Source organism: Solanum verrucosum, unplaced genomic scaffold (genome assembly GCF_900185275.1).
Source record: "Solanum verrucosum unplaced genomic scaffold, falcon-dt-bn FXZP01000040.1, whole genome shotgun sequence".
NCBI classification, from domain to species: Eukaryota; Viridiplantae; Streptophyta; class Magnoliopsida; order Solanales; family Solanaceae; genus Solanum; species Solanum verrucosum.
The window spans coordinates 1,445,037-1,466,518 of record NW_026020323.1 but is presented as its reverse complement, the minus strand read 5'-3'; the positions used below and the strand labels follow the sequence as shown (position 1 = coordinate 1,466,518).

General features: G+C 32.0%; 1 protein-coding gene across 1 annotated transcript; it reads left to right on the top strand.

The window, feature by feature from the left end:
- Positions 1 to 14,928: 14,928 nt before the first annotated feature.
- On the top strand, positions 14,929 to 18,484 carry LOC125835524 (cellulose synthase-like protein G1). The gene is made up of 7 exons (XM_049514655.1): positions 14,929 to 15,563; positions 15,665 to 15,760; positions 15,864 to 15,998; positions 16,096 to 16,308; positions 16,399 to 16,498; positions 17,249 to 17,424; positions 17,544 to 18,484. Exons 1-7 carry the CDS (start codon positions 14,958 to 14,960, stop codon positions 18,363 to 18,365), a joined length of 2,148 nt encoding a protein of 715 aa, XP_049370612.1. The 5' UTR covers positions 14,929 to 14,957; the 3' UTR covers positions 18,366 to 18,484.
- Positions 18,485 to 21,482: the final 2,998 nt, after the last annotated feature.

The window sequence follows — 21,482 nt, the reverse complement described above, 5'->3', positions numbered from 1 at the left end:
AGAAAACAATAGTCTTGATTTTATGAGAAATATTTATATGAAAAATAATAAGACAAACTTTTTGCATAGCCTTAAAGATTTTACTTCACAAAAGTTTTATACAAAAATCACTTTACTAATAGACTATAATTATAAAAAAAGAATTTATAGCTCTAATTGACAGTGCTGCTGATTTAAACTGTATTCAAGAATGACCTATACCTTCACGATATTTTCATAAAACTACTCATAGTCTTTGTTCTGCAAATGGTAGCAAAATGAATATTGAGTTTAAATTACCTAAGGCTTTTATTTGCAAAGGAAAGAGTTGTGTTCCTCAAAAATTTGTTTCGGTAAAAAATATCACCAACCAAATTATTTTGGGTGTCCCTTTTATAAATGTTATTTTCCCACTTACTCATTGGGATAATAGTAAATTATTGGCACTTGGAATAACAAACCTTTCATACTTGAGTTTGTTACAAAACCATTTACTAGAATGTTAAATGATTTGACTGCAAAATTGATTTCAAAATATAATCAAGTTAGTTTTATAAAACAAGAGATTAATAGTATAGAAATTGATCATATTTTACAAATTCTAAATTACAGGAAAAAAACAATATTTTAAATAATCAGTTTTCACTAGATATTTGTGGAGATCATCCTAATGCCTTTTGGAACAGGAAAAAGCACGTTGTTTGTCTTCCATATGAAGATAGTTACGATGAGGATAATATTCCTACTAAGGCAAGACCATGCCAAATGAACTCAGAATATTTGGAGTTATGCAAGAAGGAAGTAAGTTCCTTACTTCAGAAGGGTCTTGTAAGGCAATCTAAGTCACCATGGTCTTGTACAACATTCTATGTTAATAAACAGCCGGAACAAGAAAGAGGAGTGCCAAGATTGGTAATAAATTATAAACCGATTAATAAAGCTTTGCGATGGATCATGTATCCTATTCCTAATAAGAAAGATTTATTGGATAGAGTTTATGATGCTATTATATTCTCTAAGTTTGATCTGAAATCAGGTTATTGACAGATTCAGAATGCTGAGCCAGACAGGTTTAAAACAACCTTTAATGTGCCGATGAGACAATTTGAATGGAATGTTATGCCCTTTGATTTAAAAAATGCTCATTCAGAATGTCAAAAATTATGAATGACATTTTTATGCCATATAGCAATTTTATAATTGTTTATATAGATGATATCTTAGTTTCCAAAAATGTGGAAACTCATTTTAAACACTTAGAATTATTTAAAAAGATTATTACTCAGAATGAGTTGGTTCTAGCTCAACCTAAGATGACTTTGTTTAGAACAAATGTCAAATTTCTTGGTCACAATATTGAAAGAGGAAATATTAGCCCTATCAATAGAAGTATTGAATTTGCTTCTAAATTTTGATGTTATTACTAACAAAGCTCAATTGCAGAGATTTTTGGGAAGTCTAAATTATGTGGCCCCGTTTATTAAGGACTTAACAAAAAATACAACTGTATTATATGACAGGTTAAAGAATAATCCTAAGGCTTGGTCAAATGATCATACTGAAGCAGTCAGAAGGATTAAAGAGAAGGTTAAAAACCTTCCTTGTCTAACTTTGGCCAATCCAAATTGGACAAAAATAGTAGAAATTGATGCTTCAGATATAGGATATGGTGGCGTTTTGACGCAATATTATCCTGATAATAAACGCCATTATATTGTCCAATTTTATTCCGGCAAATGGAATGCAGCCTAGAAAAATTATGCCACTGTAGCTAAAGAAATCTTGGCTATAGTGAAATGTGTTCTTAAATTTCAAGGCGATCTTTATAATCAAAAGTTCTTAATAAAGACTGATTGCCAGGCTAAGATAATAGTCTTCCAGATTTTCTTACTAGAGAATATTTAGATTAATTTAAATTATTTTTCTTGGTCAGGATGAGCTTAAGACCATCATGGCCCCCTCTTGCAAGAAGAGGAGGAAGAGGAAGAATCAATTTAGGAAGAGGAAGAATCAATTTAGGAAGAGGAGGTCATATCCTCATTCAACATGGAAAAAAGCAGTTGATAGCAGCAGTTCAACAAGTGGAACAAGTGGTATTGATACAAATCACCCAATGTACAAATAATTCATGGATTTTATGAAATTCAAAAGGGAATCGGATAATGATCCACCAACATATTCCACCATCCTCAAGGATGATGAAAACATAGAGGTATTTGATCTAAATGACAAAAGAGAAGTTATACTTCTACTTGAAAATAGTGACTTGAGATGGAAAAATGAACAATGGCAGGTAATGTCCAGATATCTAGATACAGTAAGTTATACTACTACTGTTTATAAATACAGAATGCATTATGAGATAATACTCTCAGCCACAGGGTCATGTGAATTTCAACACTTTTACTCGGCGAATACGAAAAGGTTTATAACTTTTCTAAGATGATTATAAAGAAGATCTTAACACCTGAAGAATGGGGTATGAGCCCTTTGAAGGAAATGCATCAGGCACTAATAAATTTTTAACGTCTAATTAGATCGGGAATCATTCAAATTAAGAACAAAAGCTCGTTGCTTTTTCTTTCCCTATAATTTAATTGAAGCCGCAGCCTTATCCATTTATTCATTCGACCCAACTTTATTTTGTTCCGTTCCAAGAATTCTAACACAGTTTTATACCCATCTAGGAACAATGAAATATTTTCAGAACTTTCCGTTGATACGACATGCTATTTTTACCATTCATTCCCTTTCAGGATCAGTCGCGGTCTTCCAAACTTTATCGAGAGTATAATGGATTATATCTATCCTGAACAGAAAGTCACGGTAAAATATAATTACTGGGATTACATTGATGGCTTTAATAAAGCCCTGTTATATGAAAATGTTAATAAAAAACATTCATGATTTATTAAGATATGCGGTAATATATTCGAAAGGCAGATTTTAAATTGATTTTGCTAATGGTGGACATTATATGGTCCTTCGGTGAAGATTTTACCAGAGTCATATAAAAAATTATATTCAGAATGGGTAGATATATCACCAAAAATTATAAGATTACAGGATGATAATATATTTTTTGAAGGAATGTCAATAATGTATTTCTTCATTGAATTCTCGATTCCTTGGATCATGAAATGGTTGGTGGAAATTAATAATACTTCTGATGGATTTCCATGTTTACAAAGGACATTTTATACAAAGTTCTGGAGTAAACTATTACAAAAGAACCAAGAAGGAAAGGTTCATGGTCAAGAAATTCTTGATTCAATAAATGAAAAAATTAGCAGATATTATGATATTGCTACATCAGAACCACATGTGGTAAATGATCTGAGTCCATTCTAGAATATCACAAGAAAGCTTCAAATGAAGAAAGGGCTGATTTGTAAATCAGAAGCCATATCGTTGTATATGGAATAAGTGAAGAAGGATTTAATGAGAAATCTTGATATTGAAATTAAAGATAATATTTCCATGGCGATGATAATGTTTGCATAGTTGGTGAAGGACAAGATGTTAATAGTAAGGAAAGATCGATATCGAGGCTCTTTTACGAAATTATCAACAACAGATAGAAGAATCTTCTAGCACCAACACAACTGTCAAAGGAAAAAATAAAGAATGAAGACCCCCCAGAGAGCGTAATGGAATACTTTAATAAAGTTGTCGGCCACATGTAAAAAGACCGAAATACTTTTATAAAAAAATATCAGTAAAAACCGAATGTACTGCCGGCTAGTAAAAATAATGCAAGGCCATGTGAAGGTGTCGGCCATATCGTTTTATTAGTGGCCATTATAAAAGTGTGGGCCAATATCTTTTATCTTTATCTTTAAAAAAGATTTCCCTTAGAGCTATAAAAGGGGACGAAATGTGTTTAGTAAGAGGCAGGTTTTACAACCCCCTCTCTCTCTTGTACTCTAAATATTTTCTAAGGGTTTGAATAAAAGTTTGCAATTTAGTTGATCTTCTGGGAGTTCGTCTTAAGGTACTTTGCTTATTTGTTTCTTTTTATGTATTAAGCCCAAATGATGGGCTAAACTGTTTGTGTTGAACTGTAGCATACTAAGTTACTATAATAATTGGTGCATGTTGCTATCATGAAGATAGTTTAAACAACCAGATTAAGGTCACACGTAGATTACCCAGGCATAGTTATGAAATATCACTGAATTGATCCATTGGATTACCCGTGTAGAGAGCGAACTCGGACTGACCCGAATAGTAAGGATTTTCATATACTTTTGCCAGGATTAGTCTATGTTTGTAAAAGTCCCTCATAGTCTGATTGTGCGATCCATTTTCATTTGGTATCAGAGCCATGGAATTATAGTAACGATAGGTGTTATAGTTCAACATAGATCACTTTTATGAATATCAGAAATGTACTGTTAAAAACAGTAGGAAAGAAGTGTATGATAAACTCAACACCTAGATCTACTTAATAAGTGGACTATTTCAAAAATATCACCTAGAATCATATATTAGATGGGTACTTTTGAGAAGCTTGGTCTCAAGCAGGTGGTTAAAATCACTGAAGAAACTATTACTATTGATAGTGATAATCAGACTTTTAGATTGTTATCTGAAAATGATTTAGCCCCTTATAGGAATATTTATCGTTTATGCATATTGATTTAGTACATGTGGCTTTCAAACCCCTTACTCTTCGTGGTCTACCTGAAAGCTTTATAGCAACTTTATACGATGGTATAAAATATAACTAGAAGAAATTTTTAATGGGGACTATTCAAATTAGTCTAGCTTATGGACCCGTTTATTTTAATGTATATCCTAATTTGTAGATTTCTTTATAGGATGAGAATTCATTAAGTTCTCTTATGTTAAATGTTAAACTTCATGGTTATAATTATATACCTTACACTGATGTTGTTTATATTTGTTATAGAATTTATTATAAACTTTTGCACACCTTAAATCCTATGTGCAAAGTAATTGATTTAAAAAATGAAACTATTCTTATAGAAACTAATTTTGATAAATCTAAGGTTGTCACTAGAAGACCTATCAAGTGGGAAGAAATTGATTTCCCACAAGAATGGGTTATTGAGAGTGCTACTCAACCTAGAAATAACATTAATTCTGAGATTTTCGAAATTGAACAGTTGAATGATGGAATTATTAAGATTAGATTTTTTGATCCTATTAGCATGCCTGATATTATTGATAATCGTAGCATGTCTTCTAGATTGATTAGATCTAATTCTTCATATATATCTCCCATTGATTATATTGTGCAGACTCCTTCTCGTGCATCTACTTCTCAAATTAGAAAAAATTATGGATGTGACAATATAAAAATTGATAAGGATAATATTGCTCAACCTATTCCCGGCCTAGCTCGGATTTAGATATAACTAAATCTAAAATGAATTTTTTCCAGATGGATTGACTTAATATTTGTTTTATGATGTCTGACAAACAAATTGATTTTAGTCCGGGTTCACCGGCAAGGGTCAGAATTGCTAAAGATTTTCTGCGAAAGAAATAGAAATTTTTTAGAAGTTCGTTTTTCAAAAAATTTAATAAAGAAGAACAATTTGTTTTTTCAAGAAGAGTTTTATAAAGTTCTTATTGACTCAGGAATTAATCGTTTAGTTGCATTTGTTCCTTGGTTTATGTGTAAACATGTACATAACTATATCTCTATGCTAGAGAAGGATTTTACTTTAAGTAACAGAGAAATTACTAAATCAATTTTTCCCCCACAACAGTCTTTTCGAATTAATAAGAATGATAAGGTTGTTAATTTTAATGCTTTTCCAAAATTGTTTGAAAATGATACTTCTTTAGTTACTATTCTTCATGTCAATGCCATGATTAAGCAAAATAACTATGCAAACATTTTTATGAGCATATTGGGTGAGCAAATTGTTTCTTTGCATGATAAAGTTGATAAACTAATTTCTTTATTGCCGACTAAGATAAAAGGTAAAGAAAAAGTTGCTCATAGCAGTTGCAACCCCCACCAAATATTGATGATTTCAAAATTAAGAATTATTCATATCTTGAAGATTTCTTGGCTAAGAAATTCAAAAGTGGTGGTCTTCAGCCTATTAATGCTAAGAACTTCTCAGAAGGAGAACCTAGTAATAAAAATGAATTTTCTGATGACATTAATAAGATCTCAGAAAATTATGCTAAGAAGCTAGTCCAAAGGATGTACTACTATCCTAGACCTACTCTTTAGGATGAATAGCAACAACAACAACAACTACTACTACTATAGTCAGGATTCATTATGCTTATAAAGGCTCCTTGAGTTAAAATTGAACGATCCGTCGTGATTATGGTATCAGAGCCATGGACTTTTAGTAACTATAGGTAGTATAATTTTACACAACATTTCTCTATGCATATGATAAATAGGAGATCTACTGCTAAAAACAGTAGAAAAGAAGAATATGATATACCACAACGTCTTGATCTACTTAATAAGTGGAATATTCCAAAAATTCCGAGGATGGTTTGTATGAAGACCACTTGTAGAATCACTATCAATTGCTTGTTTCCTATTTGAGAGAGGATATGACCTCCTTTTTCGACTCCTGTCCTTCCTCTTTCCCTTCTTGAGGGCGGAGGCCATGAAGGTCTCATTCTGAAAGGAAAATAAAGATTAGTCAAAGTATTCTCTTGTAAGGAAATCATGCAGACTATTATCCGATCCTTGTTTCATAATGAATGTCAAAATCAAACGGTGCTAATAAAACTTGCCATCTAGCAAATATCTGTTTAGAAACATCATGCTTACAATCTTTATTAAACATAAATTTAGCCGCTCGACAATCAGTTTTTATTAAAAACTTTTTGTTATAAAGATCACCTTAGAACTTTAAAACACTTTTAACTATGGCCAAAATTTCTTTTGCAACAGTGGCATAATTTTTCTAGGCATTATTCCATTTAGCCGAATAAAACTCAATAATGTAATGTTGTTTATTATCAGGACAATATTGTGCCAGGATACCACCGTATCCTATATCCGAGGAATCTGTCTCAACCATTTTTTCCCAATTTGGGTTGGCAAGAGTAAGACAATGAAGGTTTTTAACCTTTGTCTTAATTTTTTTAACTGCTTTCGAATAATCGTTAGACCACTCTTTAGGATTATTTTTTAGCCGGTCATACAATATTGCCGTATCTTTGTGGTAAATCCTTTATAAAAGGAGCAACATAGTTAAGACTTTCAAGAAATTTTTGTAGCTGGGTTTTATTAGTCATAATATCGGGGAATTTGGATGCAAATTCAATACTTCTATTAATAGGGCTAATATTACCCCTTTCAATATTATGACCCAAGAATCTGACATTTGTCTGGAATAAAGCCATTTTGGTGCTGGGTATTACCAAGCCATTTTGAATAATAATCTTTTTAAACAAATCAAGATGTTTAAAATGAGTTTCCACATTTTTGAAAAATACAAGGATATCATCTATGTAAACGATTATGAAATTGCTTTAAGGTAGGAAAATATCGTTCATAATTTTTTGAAATTCTAATGAAGCATTTTTTAAACCCAAAGGTATAATGTTCCATTCATATTGACCCATAGGGACATTAAAAGCAGTTTTAAACCTGTCGGACTCAGCTATCTGTATCTGCCAATAACCTGATTTAAAGTCAAATTTTGAAAATATAATTGCATCATATACTCTATCCAAGAGATCCTTTTTGATTAGGGATAGGGTATCTGATCCATTTTAAAGTTTTGTTAATATGTTTATAATTAATTACCAACCTGGGGCACTTCTTTCTTGCTCAACATGTTTATTAACATAAAAGACTATACAAGACCATGGAGACTTAGAATGCCTTATAAGGCCTTTTTGAAGTAAGGAGTCAATTTCCTTTTAGCACAATTCCAGATAATTTGAATTCATCTGGCAGGGTCTTGCTTTCGTAGGAATATTATCCTCACTAAAGTGTTCCTCATATGGGAGGCTAACAACATGCTTTTTCTTGTTCTAGAAAGCATTTGAATGATCTCCACATATATTAAGGGAGAACTGATTCTTTAAAATAGCAATCTTATCCTGTAATTTAGGATTTTGAAGAATATTATCAATCTCAATACTATTAAATTCTCCTTTGATAAAACTGACTTGATTATTTTTTAAAATTAATTTTGATGAAAGTTCATTTATCATTCTTGTAAAAGGTTTCGTAATGAATTCTAATATAATAGGTTTTTCATTCCAGGTACCAATAGTTTTTTTTTATTATCCCAATAAGTAAGGGGGGAAATCTCATTTATAAAAGGTACTCCTAAAATGATTTGGTTAGTAATATCTTTTACTAAAACAAAACTTTGAGGAATACAATTTTTTCCTTTACATATAAAAGCTTTGAAAAATTTATATTCAATTCCCATTTTGCTACCATTTGCAGACCTAAGGCTATGAGTAGTTTTATGAAATACCTATAAGGAATAAGTCCTTCTTGAATGCAATTTAAATCAGCAGCACTGTCTATAAGAGAAATAAATTCTTTTTTGTAATTATAATCTATGAGAAGAGTAATTTTTGTATAAAACTTTTGGGAAGTAAAAGCTTTCAAGCTCTATAAAAAATCTTCTTTTTTATTACCAAAATTAAGGGTTTTTAGGAAATAAAGACCTTCTTCATCTTCTTCATGAGAAGACGATTTAGAGCTATTATCTAACTCTTTCTGGCTTTCGATATTATCAAGCCTAACTTTCATAGTGACATTTTTTTCTTTTAATCGTTGAATATCTCCTTTGAGATTATTAATCTCTTGCTTCAAATCACTGATAGTAGTAGGAGAACTGGTAAGTTCCCTTCTTTCTAACAGAAGATTTTTTACCTCTGTCATGGTGTATGAACCTTCTTTGGTAGGGATCTCTTCCGTGATTTGATTCTTAGAGGTGGAGGTATTACCGATTTTATCAATAATCTGAGCTTTATTTTCGGATCCTTTACAATTTGTAAGAGTTCTATGACTTTGTCATTATCAATGACATTAATACTTAGTTCCTTAAACTGGGAATAGATCTTATAAAGATCATATTCCTCATCATTCTTTTCACATTCTAACCCTTGTTGGCAAGGTAGGCAATCATCATCTGAAGACATGTAATCTTCTTGGTGAAGAGCTTTAAGATATTCACTAGTAGAGGGCTCCTCATGACTACTATATTTAGTCTTTGATTTTTCTAATTCAGAATTTAGCATGATTTTGTAGAGAGATTCTTTGATATTATCATCAATATCAAGGGTTTTGATCTTTTTCTTGACTTTGCAATCCTTAACATAATGATCAAATCTCCCACACTTGTGGCAAGTATCAAACTTGTCAAATTTTGTTATCATATCAGCAATAGTCTTATAACTATTTTTGTTAGCCTTACAGATAGTGTTGCACATGAGTATTCTATGTACAATTGTATAAATCTATCTATCTGTATAACCATCTATGTTCCATTTATAGATTTATTTTCCATTATAACTATTAGTTATGATATGTCATGCTCTTCCAAGAGCACATCCTGAGGAGTAGGTCTAGGATAGTAGTACATCCTTTGGACCGGTTTTCTTGCATATTTTTCTGAATTTTATTAATCCCATCAAAAAAGTCTTGTTTGTGATTGCTTTCTTCGTCGGAAAGGTTATTAACCTTCAAAGGCTTTAAGTTTCCGCCTTTAAACCTTTTTTCTAAGAACTTCTCAAGATCTGAAAAGTCTTTTATTTTGAAATCCTCGATTTCTGGTGGAGGTTGAATACTGGTGTTGGCTACTTTCTCTTTTCCTTTATTATTGGAATTGAGTTTAGAAAGTAGTTTATCAACATTATCATGAAGAGAAGTGATCTGTTCCCCCAAAATGCTCATATAAATGTTAGCATAATTTTGCTGCTATATCATGACATTAATATGTTGGGTAGTCACTAGAGCAGTATTATCTTCAAATAATTTTGAAAAAGCATTAAAATAAACAATCTTATCATATTTTTTAATTTGAAAGGACTGTAAAAGAGGAAAAACATATTTCATAACTTCTCCAGTACTTAAAGTAAAATCTCTTTCTATCATAGAGATATAATTACGAACATGTTTGGCCATAAACCATGGAACAAAAGCAATTAAAACATTTTTCTTAGAATCAATAAGATCCTTGTAAAATTCTTCTTGAAAACCCATTTGTTCTTCTTTATTAAAATTTTTAAAGAATCATTTTCTAAAAGGTTTCTATCTAGATTTCTGAAATTCTTTAGAAACCTTTTCTCTCGCCGGTGAACCCGGACTAAAATCAATTTGATTTTCATTCTATCATAAAATAATTTTTAGGTAGAGATTCCATCTGGAAAATTCATTTCAGACTTAGTTATATCTAAATCTGAGCTGGGCCTAGGCATAGGTCTAGCAATATTATCTTTATCAATTCTAATATTGTCACATCTATAATTTTCTCTAATCTGAGAAGTAGATGCGCGAGAAGGAACTTGTACAATATAATCAACATGAGAAATATAAGAGGAGTTAGATCTAGAGATTCTAGAAGACATGCTATGATTATCAATCCTATTATGCATAGCAATAGAGTCAGAAAACTTAATTCTAACAGTTCCATCCTGTTCAATTTCTAAAGCCTCATTATTGGTATTATCTTTTGGTTGTGCTGCTCCTTCAATAACTCACTCTTGCGGGAAATCAATTTCATCTCACCGAATAGGTCTTCTGGTAACAACCTTAGATTTATCAAAATTAGTTTCTATAAGAATAGTTTCATTTTTAAAATCAATCATCTTACACATAGGGTTCAAAGTATGTAAGAGTTTATAATAAATTCTGTAACATATACAAACAACTTTGGACATGTGATTTCATCTTACGATTTCAAATCATGAGATGAAATCTCAAATTCTTCAAAAAACTTAATTTGAAAATCTAGTATCATGATTTTATATATTTTTATAAATATAAAAATTGACCCACATATTTGTATTTTGTAAAAGAAACACAATTTCATATTTACAATCATTTATTTCATATGTAAGAAAAATTTATAGTTTATATTATTACTCTTACCAATTTTCATTTCCACTGCATGGTAACTTTAAATTATACCTCTACTAATTTCAACCAGTTGAAAAAAGACATCGCTTAAAATAAATGTTATTTTTTATACATAAAACTATCTCATTTACTTCACATGTTTCTTTAGTAATTATTTACAAAAAAAATATTTTTGTTGGTAGATAAACACTATGTTGTTTATGTTGGTATTCGGAACATGAAAGGATATTTAGCTTCATACAATTAAGAACTACATGGGAGAATTATATTAAAGAGAAATACACTATAATTCATGTTAGATTTTACCTTTTAATTAAACTAAAGTTTGATCAATAAACATTGTATTTTTTTAAGAATTCCTTTGTGAAAGTATATTATACTTTTGCTTATTCAATAATATTGCATAAAGAATTGAAGCATTTTGATAGTTTTCACAACTTATGATTCTTTTTATGAGTAAAAAATACAACTTAAAAGTCAAAATTACATGCCAAAACAAAACTTCAACTTCATCTTATCTGATTTCCTTTCATGATTTCAAAACATAATTTCATCTCACATGGTCAAACGTCCCCTAAAAATATTTTTGTACATTGTTTTACAATCTTTATTCAAAATTAAACTAGAGGAAATTGCAAAAATAGCCAAGATTAGAAATATAATCAGGCAAAATAGCTATAGTTTGCTTGACTACGATTCATAGCTACATGTTAGAAGGAGAGAGAGTCGAGCGAGATTGGGAGAGAGATGAAAGAGGTGAGCGAGATAGAGGGCATAGAGAGAAAAGGATGAATTGTATTTGTATATTTGCTGGATAAGTGATTATATGTAACTAGTATGTATATTTGTGTATCCGAATACAATTTGTATCAATGAATAAATTGTTTTGGTGAATATGATTGTATCAATGTTGTATCAACGAATATAATTATATCAATGTTGTATCAAAGAATACAATTGTATCAATGTTGTATCAAGTTCAATATTTTGTATTTGTCTAATCGATGTTATCATTTGTATCAATGTTATATCAGTGAATACATCTGTATTTGTACTTTGTATCACTAAAAAAGATCTTTATAATTGACATTTATCATTTTTATAATTATTTTTATCATTTATATTTATATAGTTGTCTGTTAACATTTGTATTTATATAATTTATTATTATCCTTTGTATTTGTATTAAGAGAGAGGAGGCATAAAGAGACGAGAGAAAGAGAAGAGGCATGGAGAGGAGAGAGGCGGGGGAGAGATACAGAGAGGAGAGAGGCAAGTGATAGTGTAGAGAGAAGGAGAGATACGATGAAGAGAGGAAGAGAGGAGAGAGAAAATAGCTACAAATTATAATACTCTCCAATTATAATGGTGTATTGTAAATACATATCACATATTTATCTAATTACACAATTTTTCCATTATAGTATTGTGTATACAATTTCTATATTAAAATCAGTTTACATGCAACTACCATGTTAGAACCTCAATCCACTATTAAAATCACTTCACAAGTGCTTCAATAAATAGAAATAAGATGTTTTAGAAAAGAAGAAAAAGAAAAAGAAGAGGGGGAGGAAGATAAATTCTACCGGAAAGTAATAATAGTGTACCTTAGATGACAATTTCAGCCCATATTAATGAAATGAGTCTATTTAACTCATATTTAATGACTTGGATCACTCATATTTTAATTAAGTAAATATGAGTTCAAGTTGTTTTAAGAGCCCCTGTAAATATGGTCAAAATAGATAAAATATGAGTATTCGTATAGATCCATAATAGATCATTCACTTCTACTTAAAATTCTTAATTGTGCTAAAAAATAATAATATTAATTTTTAATTTTAAAAAATATTAACTTATTTTTCAAAAAAATTAAAGGGTGGGTGGGACTGAGAGGGCGGGGGGCGGGGGATTTTTCTTTTCAGGAAAACATACAAAATTTTGGGGTGGATGGGTGGAGGGGGAGGTAGGGTTGGGGTGGGGTGGGAAAACACACACACATATAGGTGTAGGTTGGTAGAAGGTGGTGGTGGTGGTGGTGGGGGGGGGGGATTTTAAAAGTAAATTATTTTTAATTACAATAATATAACATTTTTTTGAACGGACAATTTTTAACTTTTTTTGAAATTATGGCCTTTTGATAAGAGATTGGTTCCAATAAAGTAGATGTTTAAAATAGATGTTGCTTAATATTTGTTATTTCATAAAATAAAAAATACATAAATAATATTATATTTTATAAAAAAATTAAGTAAATAATTAATGTTCATTGGCCAAATTAATTAATCAAAATAAATTTGTTAATTTTTATTGATTGAAAATTTGACTTTTATAAAACATTAAATAAGAATACAATAATAAACTTATCTAACTTCTTAAGAAACGTAAAATTTAAAATGATGATAATTAAATAGAAACGGGCAGAGTAATAGAGACAAGACATTCAACATCAAAACAAAATAATTTAGAACATGTGCACTCAAATGAGCCTTGCAATTGCATTTAAAAATTGTCTGACATTAGTGACAAGGGTTAAGATATTTTGTCCGGGTTAGAATATGACATTAATTTGTACTTCAGGGTTTAAACCGGAGAGTTTGTAAAAATTATGGCCAAATGTTGTCATATTTATTTTTTAGCAGTCACACCATGTCATTTTATCCTTCAAATATATTCTCGAGTCTCAGAGTGGCATAGTAGGAACTAGGACCTACCGCAAATTTTGAATATCAAACAATTTAAGGTCCGTTTAGTCCCCAAAAAAAAAATGGAAAAACTTAAAAAGTGGTGTTAGGTCATATAACTTGATAAATATATTTATTAAGTATTTCAAAATTTTCAAATACTAGAAAAAACTAGTGTTTGGGTCAAGTTCTAATGTTTGGAAATTTTTAAAAATTCAAGTTTGGACATGAAATATTCAAGTTTTTAAAATTAAAATTTATATATTTAAAAATGTTGTAAAAATATTATAAAGCATAATAGTTAACAATTCAAAATATTTTAAAGAAGTATGAAGAAATTTCAATCAAAGATTAAAAAATAAAAATTAAATCTAGAAATCCAAAAAATAGCATTTAAATTGAGATACATGGATTAATAGACTTAGGGATCGTTTGGTAGCTAGTTAGAATTATGCAAGTAATGTAAGGATTAGTTATTAGTGAATCTATATATTATTTTAGGTAGATATTAGTTATGTAGAGATTAATTATTCATGTTGTTATACATGTATTAATTATTTCATCTTGTATCATGTATAAAATAATACATATATTTCTCATAACTTAAATATGTATTAATTATGCGGGTTTTCAAATTGTCAACCAAATGTCATATTAATTTTATTTATGCATGACTCATTTCCTCTTTACCTACCAAACGTTGTATAGTTTATAAAAAATATTAATAAATGAATAACATAATTTTTATCCAACTACCAAACAACCCCTAAACTCATACTCCCTCTATTCCATTTTACATGACACCTTTTTTTTTATAGTTCGTCCCAGAAAGAATATCATTATTACTATAATTAGAAACGTACAATTTAACATTAAAATTCTTTTTTTTACTCTTAATTAAATAATTTACTACCACACAAATATCTAAAAATTATTTTAAATCATAAATTTTATTTATTTATTTAAATATCATGTCAAACAAACAATACCACATAAAAGATAAATAAGTATTTACTTGGTGAAAACATAAGTGATTGTAAATAGTAATGGTATTTTGTTATACATTAAGGATCTTTCCAATCAATTGAAATATATTAAAGATCAAAATAAAGCATTATTTAATACAAAGATCATTTTGGTCATTTTCTCTTACAACCAAAACTATTGAGAGCAATATATAAGTGTGCTGAAAGAGTAAAAGAGTGGAGAGGGAGTAGTGAAGAGAAACCACCATGAAAAAAACCATGGAGCTCAACAAAAGCACTGTTCCACAACCTATCACCACCATATACCGACTCCACATGTTCATCCATTCTATAATCATGGTTGCATTAATATACTACCGTGTATCTAATTTGTTTAAATTCGAAAACATTCTGAGTTTTCAAGCCCTTGCTTGGGTACTCATCACTTTTGGTGAATTTAGTTTCATTCTCAAGTGGTTCTTCGGACAAGGAACTCGTTGGCGCCCTGTTGAAAGAGATGTTTTCCCTGAAAACATAACTTGCAAAGATTCCGATCTACCACCAATTGACGTAATGGTATTCACTGCCAATCCTAAGAAAGAGCCAATTGTGGATGTCATGAACACTGTGATATCCGCAATGGCTCTTGATTATCCTACGGATAAATTGGCTGTGTATCTGGCTGATGATGGAGGATGTCCTTTGTCATTGTACGCCATGGAAGAAGCATGTGTGTTTGCAAAGCTGTGGCTACCTTTCTGTAGGAAGTATGGAATTAAAACCAGATGCCCTAAAGCGTTTTTTTCTCCTTTAGGAGATGATGACCGTGTTCTTAAGAATGATGATTTTGATGCTGAAATGAAAGAAATTAAAGTATGTTTTGTATTAGAAGTCAAGTGTCTTATTCATTAAGCCATGGATACATTTTTTTGCTGATGAACTAACGGTTAAAAAAAAATAAAAAAAATTTGCAGTTGAAATATGAAGTGTTCCAGCAGAATGTGGAACGTGCTGGTGAATCTGGAAAAATCAATGGTAACGTAGTGCCTGATAGAGCCTCGTTTATTAAGGTATATTCTGAACCATAAATGAAAATGCATTTTTCAGATAAAGATCTGTATATACTCTATTTTTTTTATTTTTGTCTTCGTTTCTGATGAAAGATTTTGGCAGGTAATAAACGACAGAAAAACGGAGAGCGAAAAGAGTGCCGATGATTTAACGAAAATGCCCTTGCTAGTTTATGTATCCCGTGAAAGAAGATTCAACCGTCTTCATCACTTCAAGGGTGGATCTGCAAATGCTCTTGTATGAATTAATTAAATATTTAAATTCGTGTGTCTCCTAGCTGTATAACACAATTTTCTAACATTATATTTTTTTAATTAAAATTTTATATTTGCAGCTTCGAGTTTCTGGAATAATGAGTAATGCCCCCTATATACTGGTGTTAGATTGTGATTTCTTCTGTCATGATCCAATATCAGCTAGGAAGGCAATGTGTTTTCATCTTGATCCAAAGCTATCATCTGATTTAGCTTATGTTCAGTTCCCTCAAGTCTTTTACAATGTCAGCAAGTCCGATATTTATGATGTCAAAATTAGACAGGCTTACAAGGTTTTTTCTTACTTAATTTAAATTTAGTAGTGAAATTATTTTAAATTAAGGTTGATTATGCTAATTTACTTTTTATTTTTATTTTTATAGACAATATGGCATGGAATGGATGGTATCCAAGGCCCAGTGTTATCAGGAACTGGTTATTTTCTGAAGAGGAAGGCGTTATACACGAGTCCAGGAGTAAAGGGTATGTTAGAAATTTACTCTATCTGTGTTTGATAATAGTTGCCCATAATATTATTTTGAATGTCCAATAATATTTGTCTAAAATCAATGGATAATTTTATACTTAGTTCTTAATTTATCTTTATCATTAATTTTAATTATTTCTCTATTAGATTTTTTAAGATATTATATTTATTAGTGTAGAACCTTACTCTCTATATTTTTTATTGTTTTCCTATTTCATCATCAATTTTTTTATAAGAAAAGTTGATTGAAGAAGTTTTATTTAATTAATAAAATTTCCTCTCCTTTTTGTTTTGTTTGTCCACGTATAAGGATTTTTACAGTAAAATTACTCTTTTATTTATAGTTTCTTAAAAAGTGTGCAAATTTAATTTTGGATAAATATTGTTTCAACAGAGGAAGTAGATTATTTCTTGGTATTCTAAATTGAACAAAGAAAAAATAGAATATCTATATTTAGTACATTGAACAAGTAAAAGTAGAGTTTGTCTCCGTCCTTTTCATTTTTATTTGATTTTTTTTTTTGTAAAAATAGATCCTGACTTTTTTACTAGTCCATTTTAAAAAATCTAGAGGAAACTATATTTTTCTTCCAAAATTACCCTTATGATTAAATAACCAATAGTCAAATTAAGATTTTCAGATAACATTAATTTAGTAAAATAAAAGAAATATTTGGTTAGTTATTTGTAAATTTTTTTAAAAAAATTGTCAAAATGTTTATGGTTTTGTTGGGTGATGGTGACAGAGGAGTATCTTAGTTCACCGGAAAAGCATTTTGGAAGGAGTAAAAAGTTCCTTGCTTCACTAGAGGAGAAAAATGGTTATGTTAAGGCAGAGAAAGTCATATCAGAAGATATCGTAGAGGAAGCTAAGACCTTAGCTACTTGTGCATACGAGGATGGCACACATTGGGGTCAAGAGGCAAGTCATATTTATTTATTTATTGTTAGAAAAAGGAAAGACTTTTCATATATATATATATATATGTTGTTGTTTAAGAGTCTGTTTGGATTGACTGTGACTTAATATTTGTTACGCAGATTGGTTATTCATACGATTGTCATTTGGAGAGCACTTTTACTGGTTATCTATTACACTGCAAAGGGTGGAGATCGACTTATTTGTATCCAGACAGGCCATCTTTCTTGGGTTGTGCCCCAGTTGATATGCAAGGTTTCTCCTCACAGCTCATAAAATGGGTTGCTGCACTTACACAAGCTGGTTTATCACATCTCAATCCCATCACTTATGGCTTGCGTAGCAGGATGAAAACTCTCCAATGCATGTGCTATGCCTATTTGATATATTTCACTCTTTATTCTTGGGGAATGGTTCTATATGCTAGTATTCCTTCTATTGGTCTTTTGTTTGGCTTCCAAGTCTATCCGGAGGTACATGATCCATGGTTTGCAGTGTATGTGATTGCTTTCATATCGACAATTTTGGAGAATATGTCGGAGTCAATTCCAGAAGGGGGATCATTTAAATCGTGGTGGATGGAATACAGGGCACTGATGATGATGGGAGTTAGTGCAATATGGTTAGGAGGATTGAAAGCTATATTAGACAAGATAATCGGAACAGAAGGAGAGAAATTGTATTTGTCAGACAAGGCAATTGACAAGGAAAAGCTCAAGAAATATGAGAAGGGGAAATTTGATTTCCAAGGAATAGGGATACTTGCTGTACCATTGATAGCATTTTCCCTATTGAACCTGGTAGGCTTCATTGTTGGAGCTAATCATGTCTTTATTACTATGAACTACGCAGGTGTGCTTGGCCAACTCCTCGTATCATCCTTCTTCGTCTTTGTCGTGGTCACTGTTGTCATTGATGTCGTTTCTTTCTTAAAGGTTTCTTAAAACATTACTATTATTATTATGTAATTCTCTAGTATTTAGACAGACCTACTATGTTTATCTCTCTTCAATAATAAGGCTTTCCATCGAATTATTCAATGAAAGAAAATTCTCTCTTTTTTATTTTATTTTGCCTCCCCTTTTATTTGTTTAGATCATAATTTGATTCATCACTTTAAGTGAAAATCTGACACAACACAATTCACCTCCTTCTGCGTTTGTTTGGTGTTTATACCACAAAATGGATTGTATAGAGGCTGGCTCAAACTAAGGATCACAAATTCTAATGACAAATGAGGCTGCAGAGCAGAAAATTAAAAACACACACATTGATATTAAAACATAAATTTCAAGAGGAATTCTTGAAAGCACATTGCTTGATCTCGAAAAGTTTGTAGTTTTGTGAAAACAGGGGCCATGTGATAAATGGAACACCTACTGCTAGAGATTCAAGTACAGAGTTCCAACCACAATGAGTTAAGAATCCACCAATTGCTCAATCTTTCAAGATTAATAGTTGTGGCGCCCAACCTTGAATGATAAACATCTTTTTATTCTTTTCCCCAATTATTTCTTTGAAACCATAGTCAGAACGATCTTTCTTGTCAACTTCATTTTTGTCCAAATGGTTGGGCAGTTGGCAGGGGCAGTTCAAGGGAAGAACATGTAGGAAACAATGCAGTTTGAATTAGTTGCTCCATGGGCTTTTGGAGCAGAATAAGCCCATAGTGAACTCTGCCAAGAAGGGCTTTGCGATGGTGTTTTCAATTCCCACTGGTAAGCCCACTTCACTTCCATTGCCATCGTCACTCCATTTGGTATATTCCTGGAGCTCCAAAATTAACTACGTGTTCCTTAGGTTACTTTAAGTGTAACATTTAATATTAATAAAAATGTTTCATATATTCCTGAGGTTGCACCCTCGCGGCCTCAGTTCTCCAACGTCGTGCATATTCCTGGAAATTCTCAGATGGCTTCTTCTGTATATTGGCCAATGAGAATCTGTCAGCACTAATTTCAATATTGAATCTGAAACGAGTCATGAAGTCCTCGGCCATTTCTTGCCAGACACACCATTTGCGAGGGTCTTGGCGGGTATACCAGGTTAATGCTTTTCCAGACAGACTCCGAATGAACAACTTCATCCTCAACTTCTCATTTCTTCCTACACCGACTAACTTGTCACAATATGCCCTTAAATGTGCGTGAGGATCACCCTTTCCATCAAACATGTCAAACTTCGGTGGTTTATACCCTACCGGCATGTGAATGTCTGGATGGATGCACAAGTCATCATAATCCAAACTCTCTGTCCCTCTAGTGACTTGTAAGCTTTTCAATGCTTTTCTTAGACCCTGAAGCTGGGCATTTATAGATGCATCTTCTTTCAGCCGAGCATCTTTCTCCATTTCTTCATATTGATTGACATCGTATGGGACATTAACCACAACTGGCATAGTGAAGGCAGGAGCTCCAGCAGCATATACGGGTGGAACATGTGTCTCATAGGGAGCGGCGACATGTGCCCCGAGTATCTGCTGCATTGTTGGTATGGTAGGGCCGCGATTAGAAAGGTCAGGAACGGTCCTGACTGCGGTTGGAGAAACTGGTGGAACTCGACCGTGAGTAGGAGCGTGTTGAGTCAGTTCTGGCTGATTTGGTAAGTCGGCAGAAGGCATCAGACTTTGGGAAGTAGATAGGTGTCTTGAAAGTAGGGAAAGTGGTCGTAGATAGTTTAGCCAAGTCTCGCACTTGACTCAATTCTTCCCTCAAGATCTCGAGTTGTTCCATTTGAGCCATTTTCTTCTCGTTTTGAATGTCAGCTATACTTCGAGAACTTTCGGGATTCTCAATAGGTACTATTATGTTTGCGGCAGTGTTGAACTCGTCTTTATTACTCATTTTTCCCTTTGATCGAAGGTTGTATCGTGAGTAAGCCAGTTTGCAAGTTGACACAAATCAACGTACTTTTGGGGATAAATAAAGAAAGGAAAACAAAGAAAAATAAAACTATGTTAGTTTGGGAAATATTAAAAGCTGTAACAAATAAGTAGATGTAACACATATATACGCCAATTCGGCGACATTCAAAGCGCGCCCTAATATAGAACCTCTTTTTGCCTGAGGTAGGCCTACGTTGCAATTAGTTTGATAATAAATGATCCATTTAAACCCATTTTAGATTTGGAGCAAACATAACTTCATTGATTAGGGTTTGGCTATTACAACGATGTAGGTGGTCGAAAGTCGAAGAAATGAAAGTACATGGGTCGCCATAAGGCATACAAGAGGGATAGGTCATACAACCTTTTTATGAGGGAATTCAAAGAAGAAAGATGATCTACGGCCAGGTTGGAGCATCATCATCATCATCGTTCACATCATAGTAAGGACCCGGGTGATACTCTGGAGATTCGTCGATTTTTCATTCCCAATTATTTGAATCTTCCCTTTCATCAAACCCTATGGAACCATATTCTGAGTGAGCGTCTTCTACTGTTGGAACATGTTCATCCTCTATATGCATCACTCCTCCATCTCTAGGGTCATACAAATTAAGGTCATGCTCTGAGTATTCTTCTGGATCCTCTTCCATCTCCTCAGTTGGCTCTCTAGGATCCTCTTCTGGGTCTTCCTCCATCTCTTCATTTGGATCATCATCAACTGCCTGTATGAGATGGTCGATAGACCGTTGGGTCACCTGCTGATACATGGTCGTAGTGATGTGTATGAGGTTCAATAGCTCCATGCCAATTTGATTTGACCTTTGAGTGTCTGTGAACCCCAAGATTCCCTCATAACTAGGCCTAGCGAGAATTCCTCCTATCATAAACCAAGTATAATATTCAGGCGTGCACCACGATTCAACCCACATGTTTGAGTCAAGAATACCGCACCATCCTTGTACCAAAGCAGCAATCATTTTGATCGGAATTCTTCCTTCATAACTGACCTCTATCAATGCCATATTTGACCATAGAGGAACGCCTTGGGTAATCCCAAACTGTCGGAGGACTCTTAAAGGTTCGTAGGGCTGGAAGCCTTCCAACCCAATCAACTCAATGAAATAGGCTTGGTTAGTTCTCAACAAAGCTCGGCCATGAACCCACGGTAGTCGCC

Coding starts and splice junctions, on each gene's coding strand:
- LOC125835524 (XM_049514655.1), top strand. CDS start 14,958: ATGAAAAAAACCATGGAGCTCAACAAAAGCACTGTTCCACAACCTATC. Junction 15,999..16,095: donor GTGGATCTGCAAATGCTCTT/GTATGAATTAAT, acceptor TTATATTTGCAG/CTTCGAGTTTCTGGAATAAT. Junction 16,309..16,398: donor AAATTAGACAGGCTTACAAG/GTTTTTTCTTAC, acceptor TTATTTTTATAG/ACAATATGGCATGGAATGGA.